The following is a 9,383-nucleotide window of genomic DNA, read 5'->3' as shown; positions in this document are numbered from 1 at the left end:
GGATATATATATATATATATATATATATATATATATATATATATATATATATATATATATATATATATATATATATATATATATACACATATACATACATACATATAGATATTGTACATACACACACTTATACATACATACACCTCCTTTAGATAAATACAAAAGCAGTTTAAACACCTCACAGCATGCTACGGTATCCCATCAGTATTTTGCCTTTATACATTTTTTTAAACTGAGGTAAAGAACTACAATTCTTTAGTTCGTCACTGCTGGCGTTCCATAATTCCACACCTTTAGCTGTTATACAATGCAACTTTAAAGTTGTTCTCACCAAATCTCTTTTAAACATAAGTGTTCCTCTTAAATAATAGGTACTTTCCCTCCACTCAAACAACCTCTGGATACTGTTTGGTAATTGATTATTTTTTATTTTGTACATGAGTTGGATGGTTTTAAAATCGACTAGATCATTGTATTTCAGTGCATTCAGTTTTACAAAAAGAGGGTTAGATGGTTCTCTGTAATCAACATTATTTACAAGTCGTATAGCTTTTTTTTGTAGAATGTAGATTGGATCTGTGTTTGTTTTGTATGTGTTGCCCCACACCTCCACACAGTACATAATGTATGGGAGTATGAAGGAGCAGTACAAGGAATATAATGATGTTTGGTTTATAAGATCTTTTACTTTATACAATACTGCCAGTGATTTTGAGATCTTTGATTTGATATACATTATATGTGGTTTCCAACTTAATTTTTTATCTATTAGCACTCCAAGAAATTTTACTTCATTCACTCTTTCTATTTCTATATTATTTATTGTAAGAATTTTGTCTGTGTTTGTCGGACGGTTTCCAAATATAATATACCTTGTTTTACTTAAATTCAATGTAAGTTCATTTGTGTCAAACCAACTCTGTAATTTTTCCATTTCAATACCCACAATATCCAGTAGTTGGTCCAGGTCGTCCCCACTACAGAGCAGATTCGTGTCATCTGCAAAAACTACGGCCTTGAGTAATCTGGAGACCTTGCACATATCATTAACATACAAAATAAATAACAAGGGGCCTAATGTTGAGCCCTGAGGAACCCCACACTTTACCTGCTTTAGCTTTGATTTGAAGTCCATTAATTGCACATATTGATTCCTGTTTGATAAATAACTGTTTAACCAAGTGAGTGGCATACCTTGTATGCCATATCTCTCAAGTTTTGTTAACAGTATTTTATAATTTACAGTATCAAAAGCTTTCTTAAGATCTAAGAAGACACCTACAGCATATCGTTTATTTTCAATAGCTGTTGTTATTTCAGCTACGAAATCTAACAAAGCCATTGTGGTGGTTCTATTTTTCCGAAATCCATACTGTTGGTCACACAGAATATTTTGTTTTGTGATGAAATCATCAAGCCTTTTATAAAATATTTTTTCTAGTATTTTGGAGAATTGTGGGAGTAAAGATATTGGCCTGTAATTTGAGAATATGTGTTTGTCCCCAGCTTTATATATCGGAATGATTTTAGCTGTTTTCATTTCACTCGGAAAAACACCATTTGTCAGTGATTGGTTGCAAATATGTGTTAGGGGTTTCACCACACTTTCAATAATATTTTTAACAAGTGACATATCTATTCCATTACAATCAGTTGACTTTTTACCTTTAAATCCTCTAACAATTTCTATTATTTCCGTCTCATCCGTTCCCCTTAGAACCATACTTTTGGCTATGGGTACATCCTTAATTAGGTCACTTGTACTCCCTTTTTTTGGTACTTCTTCCGCCAAAGTAGGCCCAATACCAACATAGTAATCATTAAACTCCTCTGCAATCATTGCAAGTTCATTTATAGTTATATTGTTACCGTTTACAAAGTAAGAAGGATATCCTGGCTTTCCAGTTCTGTTTTTAATCATTTCATTTAACACTTTCCATGTTGTTATTGTGTTACTCTTGTTTTCCTCCAGTTTCTTGCTATAGTAGTTCCTTTTACTGTTTCTCATTATTTTGATCAATTTGTTTTTATAGGTCTTATATTTCAATTCAGCTTCTTTTGCTCTTATCTTTAGGAAATCTTTGTATAACAGGTTTTTTTTCTTGCAGGCGTTTAAGATTCCCTTTGTCAGCCATGGTTTTTCCACTGAGTTGTGTTTGACCGCTTTCCTTACAAGAGGACAGTTTTTATCATAAAGTTCAGATATAATGGCCATGAATGTGTTGTAGGCTTCATTTACATCACCCACATATACCTTTTTCCAGTCTTGTTTTAGAAGATCATTTTTGAATGAGTTAATTGAATTACCAGAGTTCATTCTACACATTTTAAAAGCTATAGCATCCTTTTTTTTCCTTGTACAGTTCTGGATCACCGCAAACACTGGCAGGTGGTCACTTGAATCATTTATTATCAGTCCAGTTTTTACTTTCTTTTCAATCACATTTGTAAATATATTATCAATTATAGTGGCACTGTGAGATGTGATTCTAGTCGGACGAGTTATTGCAGGGTAAAGACTCATACTGTACATTAAGTTAATGAATTCTGTTATTAGAGTCAGCTGAAGTGGGTTCAGTAGATCTATATTATAATCACCACAGACATAGACCATTTTCGTATTGATTTTTCTTTCATACATTCTTGATAATAGTTCACTAAATGCCTCAATACTTGAACCTGGACATCTGTATACACAGCTTACCAGAATGTTTTTTTGATGATTCCATTTCTATTTCAACAGTAATACATTCCATGAGATTATCTATTGCTTGAGACATATTTCTTACTATCTTACACTTACAGTTTTTGTCTATGAATAGAGCAACCCCTCCGCATCTTTTTCCCATCCTATTTAATGTATAACTCTCATACCCCTCTATGTCAATCTTTTCAGCCTGATCTTCCTTTAACCAGGTTTCAGATATTGCAATAACAGTAAACGGATTATTCATATCTTTTAAACATTGTTTGATCTTAGAGATGTTTGCTTTCAAGCTCCTACTATTAAAATGTATAATTGACATTGCCCTATTTGTTGCTACATTCTCGCTAAATTGCTCTACAGTATAGTATTTACAGTTCGTTTGATTGTAGTTGATAAAGAAGTTATTCACAGGATCAATATTGTTCTCTATATCAAATCCCTTATGATCAGTGTAATCAAATGTTACACTGATCATAAGGAAGAAACACTGGAAAACCTGACCGAGCCCTAACCCGCCAAGCCACATCCGCAGCTACTTTCTTACCTTTTCAACTTGATGACAATGGATGAGTCCATCGCGCCCTATGTAGAATGTGGCGAAAGCGTCATAGGACCTGGAACAGATAGATGCCATTCAGTCAGAATGACACATATGGACGGGCTGCTTTCAAATGGACCCAAAAGAGTCTGGGTGGGGCTACCTGTACAGGTGTGATTTGTCTTTGCGGTAGAAGCGAAGCATCAGTGTCAGGAAGGGAAGGCCCCGGAGCCTCCAGCGAGCCTTAATGGTCCCGTCTTCCACGTGCTTGGTCAGTTTCAGCACCTCCAGCCGGACGTCGGTGAAATAGAACAGACACACCAGGCGCCACAGCCAAGTGCTGAGTCGGTAGATCGCACGTCCCCTGCAAGAGACGGACGGATGGGCCAGTCACAAAAGAAAAGAAATAGGATCATAGTCTCAAGCTAAGGGAAGCTGAATCACTACCTGGTCTTGGTGTTGACAAGTCCGTTGATGAATTCAACGTCACGGGAGTACATGGTATAGTCGTGATTCTTTGGAAGCTGTAAAAGAATGCTTCAATGTATTACAAAAAAAAAAAACTCCTGTTATTTGTTCCCAGATGACATGTCTCAATGCTCATTCTCGTTACTAAACTAGAAGAATGGAAAGTTGTCACACGACTTGCCGAATCCCTGCCCTGCAGCATGAAGCTATTCAACGGGTAATACTGTCAAGTGCACAACTCAACACAAGCATTGAAGTTGGATTGTTTGGAAAGAGATTCAGCCACTTTCCCTGGAGCGTATCTATCTCAGAGAAAGCATCTGCCTACCTACCTCCGTCCTTAGTCTTTCATATGCCACGGCCAGCTTTTGCTCTCCTTCATTGTCTCTTTCACTTTGCGAGCCCTCTGTTCTTACATGGCGACTATACACAGGGCTGGGATGACAGGGAAACTCCTCCATCTTGTTTCTCTCCAATCCAATAGGCTGCAAAGTCACATGGACGACGAGCCTGCAAATTGTTCTTCGATCCAAACTCCGGCCGGCTGCGCTTCTAGTCCCCCTCGAGAACCTAAAAGAGAGACAGTTAGCGAGGAGTTGACTCCGTTTCATGGCTCTGTCGTCGCTTGAATTCTTATTACATTGGCACTTTGGTTCATATTTGACATCGTAGCAATTGCATGACAAGGATTGTCATGGGTAAATCCATTTGACATTTTCTACCATTGCCGGCCGGCAGTGGCGGCTAAAATTGAATTAACCAGTCAAGAACAAACGACAAGTGTTCTGTTCTTCTCTTCCAGTATGGGGGAGAAAAAGTGAGAAGGAAAATCGAAAAAGCCCATATGAGTTCCTATTGGAGATTGATCGACTCTCATATATATATATATATATATATATATATATATATATATATATATATATATATATATATATATATATATATATATATATATCATGTGACGTTATCACGTAGAGTTGGTTCCTGTGATCGACGCGCGCTATATTATGGCGTGAGGAAGATTATACTCTTATACGTGAAATACAAAGTCAAATGCAACATTTCTTCAACGCAACTGATGTCGTCATTCAAGTGGCATCAACTGTTCGTAAGAGCTCCGATTTTCATTCCCCCAAATGGGCGCTTAGGCCCAACTAGTTCTACTGACAACATCTCAAGTATAAATAAGATCGTGCTCTTTCTTAGCGCTAACTTACACAAGTGACATCCAGTCTTGCGTGCCATTGCCAGTCCAAACAACCCTCGCAGGATGACGTCTGCTCCCTTCAGGGACTGTGGGCAAATTGCAATTGCAATTGCAAAATTCAACAGAAAAATATGACTACGTGAACATGTATTGTAGACAGCGTTACAGTACAATCGATGATGTCAATACTCTTATTACACACCGTGTGTGTGTGTGTGCGTGTGTGTGAATGTGAGAGAGAGTATTTTATTCTATAGTATTGCACATGTTTTATCAGCATGTTAGTGTTTGAATGACTGCAATGTGTAAGTGTGCATTGTCTGTGTTTATGTTGTGAATGAATATGTCAGAGAAAGAATTGTAAATTCAGTATGAGTAAGTTAGCTCTCTGTGTGTGTGTGTGTTGTGTGTGTTGTGTGTATGTGTGTGTGAGAAAGAAAGAGATTTATGTCAATGTCTTATTTAAATGTTTTTAGTTAAACTGCACATTGGAGACTGGTCAAACGCAATTTCAAACTTCTGTGCTAACCCTGTTACATGGAATTTTTGACAATAAAGTAAACTTGAACTTGAACTTGAACCTGTCATAAAAAAGGGCACCTGTTATTGGCATTTATCAAAATAAAACACGGAGGGGAAAAAGAAAAAAAAAAACCAAAGTCCCCGCCCAGACGGTCGGAGCTGACCCGGGAGGTGGAGCCGTGGGCAGCGTCTCTTCCACCGGTAAGTACGGATGGATGGATGGATGGATGGATGGATGGATGGATGGATGGATGGATGGATGGATGGATGGATGGATGGATGGATGGATGGATGGATGGATGGATGGATGGATGGATGGATGGATGGATGGATGGATGGATGGATAGATGGATGGATGGAGGTATGTCCAAGAAAGTGAATGATCTTGATTGATTTATCCAAAGAAGAAATGACTTTCCGAAAACAATGTCATCAGTTTTGTGTGCTTATGTTGCGGATGGACCAGACGTACAGTACATTGTCTCCTCAAAAGGAAAATTCCAATTGGACGTTTGAACGTGGGCAAATGTTTTCCACAGGAATGGGTTCCAATCATCAGGCACGATCTGCATTCTCAAAGGAAGCTCCGAGCACAGCCGCCGCTGTCTGACGCCTACCTACACGGGATGCCCGCTAAGAGGAGAAAGGTCCACCCACATTCAAAGCGCCTTGATATTTTCTGACTGTAATGGTGGAGTGGGCGAGGAAACTCACTGCTCTTGCTCTGCTCACCCGATGGTTGTTCTTCTAAATGTCCCCAACTGTTTACGGAACAGTGGAGAGGAACGGTTGGTACGTGATGGCAGCGCGCTTTCCCTCCTCAGATGACGCAGGGCCAAGGACCCCGCCTCTCCTTGTCAGACGCCGTCCGTCGAGCCGCTCGCTCTGCTGGAGCCCTGCCGGTTACGGCCGCAAACAGCCTCCAGGGAGAGCTGGAGCGTCCCGATTTGCAGGATGCATATGCCACGCAGGCAAGGAGGGATGGATGAGCCATCGAAAGATTGTTAATAGTGATGCTTGACTTTTCTTCCCCCACTTAGGTGTATTGATACGTGTCAAAAGAAGCTCTGTGTCTTTGCTTCCAGGTCAAGAAGAACATCTAAGCGCGAGTGCTCGGAGATCCCGACTACAACGCTCAAAAGTTCCCCGACACGCATCGAGCTTTCTCCTCGGATGACTCGTAATCTGCAGAAGATGCGTAGCAGAATGTCAAGTGTGTGTGTGCGTGTGTATGTGTGTGCGTGTGCGTGCGTGTGCGTGCGTGCGTGCGTGCGTGTGTGTGTGTGTGTGTGTGTGTGTGTGTGCGTGTGTGTGTGTGTGTGTGTGTGTGTGTGTGCGTGTGTGTGTGTGAGAGTGTGTGTGTGCGTGTATGCGTGGTTCCATTCAAGGTCATTCAATGGTGCCACGCTGCCACACGGTCTCCTTGCCATCCTGAATCTTCATCAATATAAATTTACTCTCTGTGATTCCATCTGCCACAATTGTCTTTGTCAGTGATGCCATGCACTCAGTCATTCACGAGAACCTAAATAACCATTGGCTCACTTTTATGTGGTACATGCATGATTGCATCAGTTGGCAACAAGCAAATACCCAAATACTTTGGCACCAGGCACAGAACTCATGAAGAGCAACAAGTATCAATTTGGGAATAAATGTTTCCTTAATAGATTTCAAAGTGTGTTTGTTTTTGTGCATGCATATGTGTGTGTGTGTGGCTCAATCAAAATGAGTTAGTGTGCCATTCCACAACTATTAATTTTCACAGAGTCTGCTGTTTCAGATTTTATATTAGCAATTTGTATATCCTCCAGAATGTAAAGAGAAGTGACCAGCTCAACTACTGCTTGAGTGCAAAATAAACCTTAGTTGCCTTGAAAATGAACTCCATCATAAAAACACACACACGCACGCACGCACGCACACACACACACACACACGCACACACACACACACACACACACACACACACACACACACACACACACACACACACACACACACACACACACACACACACACACACACACACACACACACACATTTCCACTACATTTTAGGCCTGCCACAAAAGGACCAATGACATACTGGTGTCGCAGTAACACATTAATCCAGATGTGGCCGTTGACAAGAATGACACTGGAGAACAAGATGTCATGTTTGAGTGACTGGACACTGTGAGAGGAAGATGGTGCCTGCCACTATTGTTCCTCAACTGTTAGCCATGGTTACCTGCAATGCAACACATGCAGCCATCATTGCTTAGCAAAAAAAGGGCCTACAAGGATGTTTTTAGCAGCGAGTAACATTGCACTTTAGTCTATTAAATTTTCAAGAACTTCAGGGAAAGAGCTTTAATTGTTGCCAAAAAGGCCCCCTTTTCAGCATGATGGAGCACCTCATCAAGCAAAAAATCACAACAAAACGCCTCGAGAACAACATTGAGAATTTGGGCCCTTGGTCAGGAAAACTCCCCAGATTTTAATCCAATTGAGAATTTGGGATCAATCCTCAAAAGGTGGGTGGGGTGGACAATCAAAAACCCACAAATTTTGACAAACTCCAAGCATTGATTATGCAAAACCCATCAGTCAGAATCTGATCCAGAAGTTGATTAACAGCATGTCAGGGAGAACTGAAGATGTCTTGAAAAAGAAATGTCAACACTGCAAAAATTGACTGATTGCATGAATTCCCAATAAAAGCTTTTGAAATGTGTCTCTTGTATTTACCTCATCATAGTCACTAACAATAAACGCTAGTTTGCGTGTCATCAACTCTATGTGGTCTCTTTCAACTCTACTTTTCAATATGAACTGTTGCTTAAGGCCTTGCTTGAATTAGAAGATAAAGCACACAATCAATTTAAACCAGGGAAGGCTTTTGTTCCACTGCTTGAATGAATGTGACGTTGAGGGCGTCCCTCTTTCCTGTTGGCCTGTAGTGGTGCAAAAGTGTTTTTTTGTTTCTGCAACAGTCTGAAGGGCCTTCTCTTTGGAAGTAAAGACACAAGCCATACATTTTATGACATAAAAGGTTGGGAACTATGCACATTCAGTAACTAATTGTGACATCTAGTGGCGATAGTTAGGATGTTTTTCTAGACTTTTGGGCACGGCATTTTGGATAAAAATGAAAATTTATTTTATATGGTGTAATTGTTTTTTTAAGGCAGGTAGTAAATCACAATATCATCAATCATAATATTCGTTTCTGCTTTGATTTGAAATTAAATTCCTTTTTTTTAACAGATCTATACTATTATTCTCAAAGGAGGACACAAGGGCGGCCCTACCACTGGGCACACTAGGCCATTGCCTAGGGCGCCAGTTGGGGAGGGCGGCGCCGCAATCACCCCAAAGAAAAAAAAAATGTAACATGTATACACTGCTCAGAAAAATTAAAGGAACACTTTGAAAACACATCAGATTTCAATGGTGAACATTTTTTGGGGGGGATATCTAAACTGATATGGACAGTTTAATGTCTCAGGAACAAAAGGATGCCACATCTTTTGATGGAAATAAAAGTTTTCAGCCTACAGAGGGCTCAGTATATACATACCCCACAAATGATATGGCAGGCTTGTCCATTTTGCCTAAATTCTATTTCTGCAACTCAAAATTCTTTTCAATGTCTTGTGTGGCCCCACGAGCTTGTATGCATGCTTGACAACGTCGCGGCAGGCTCCTAATGAGACGTGTCTTGTGAGATGTCCTCCCAGAGCTGTCTAAGGGCATCAATGAGCTCCTGTAAAGTCTGAGGAGCAACCTGGCGGTGTATGATGGACCGAAACATTATGTCCCAGAGGTGTTCTATCGGGTTTGGATCAGGTGATCGTGAGGGCCATTCAATTGTGTCAATTCCTTCATCCTCCAGATACTGTCTGCATACTCTTGCCACAATAGGTCGGGCATTGTTGTGGATCAGGAGGAACCCAG

The 9,383-nt window shown here is 40.1% G+C and overlaps 1 protein-coding gene and 1 long non-coding RNA gene across 7 annotated transcripts; one reads left to right on the top strand and one right to left on the bottom strand.

Moving 5' to 3' along the window:
* Positions 1–407: 407 nt before the first annotated feature.
* Positions 408–5,029, bottom strand: LOC125979794 (uncharacterized protein C6orf136 homolog). Of its 3 annotated transcripts, none has more exons than XM_049738403.2 (5): positions 4,931–5,029; positions 4,046–4,283; positions 3,693–3,769; positions 3,409–3,609; positions 408–3,321 (listed from the first exon to the last, which is right to left on the bottom strand). In XM_049738403.2, exons 1-5 carry the CDS (start codon positions 4,939–4,941, stop codon positions 3,240–3,242), a joined length of 609 nt encoding a protein of 202 aa, XP_049594360.1. In that variant the 5' UTR covers positions 4,942–5,029; the 3' UTR covers positions 408–3,239. The 3 variants fall into 3 exon arrangements, with proteins under 3 accessions (XP_049594360.1, XP_068508792.1, XP_049594362.1); XM_068652691.1 differs by having other exon boundaries at positions 3,409–3,585; XM_049738405.2 differs by lacking the exon at positions 4,931–5,029 and adding an exon at positions 4,354–4,579.
* LOC125979795 (uncharacterized) lies at positions 4,687–7,481 on the top strand. Of its 4 annotated transcripts, XR_007485416.2 has the most exons (3): positions 5,142–5,643; positions 5,982–6,089; positions 6,267–7,481. It is a non-coding gene; the product is annotated as an uncharacterized lncRNA (long non-coding RNA). The 4 variants fall into 4 exon arrangements; XR_011087948.1 differs by lacking the exon at positions 5,142–5,643 and adding an exon at positions 4,687–4,817 and having other exon boundaries at positions 5,982–7,481; XR_011087947.1 differs by lacking the exon at positions 5,142–5,643 and adding an exon at positions 4,690–4,821 and having other exon boundaries at positions 5,982–7,481.
* The last annotated feature ends 1,902 nt before the right edge of the window (positions 7,482–9,383 follow it).

This window comes from Syngnathus scovelli, chromosome 13, assembly GCF_024217435.2.
Source record: "Syngnathus scovelli strain Florida chromosome 13, RoL_Ssco_1.2, whole genome shotgun sequence".
NCBI classification, from domain to species: domain Eukaryota; kingdom Metazoa; phylum Chordata; class Actinopteri; order Syngnathiformes; family Syngnathidae; genus Syngnathus; species Syngnathus scovelli.
This window is presented reverse-complemented; position numbering and strand designations above follow the sequence as displayed.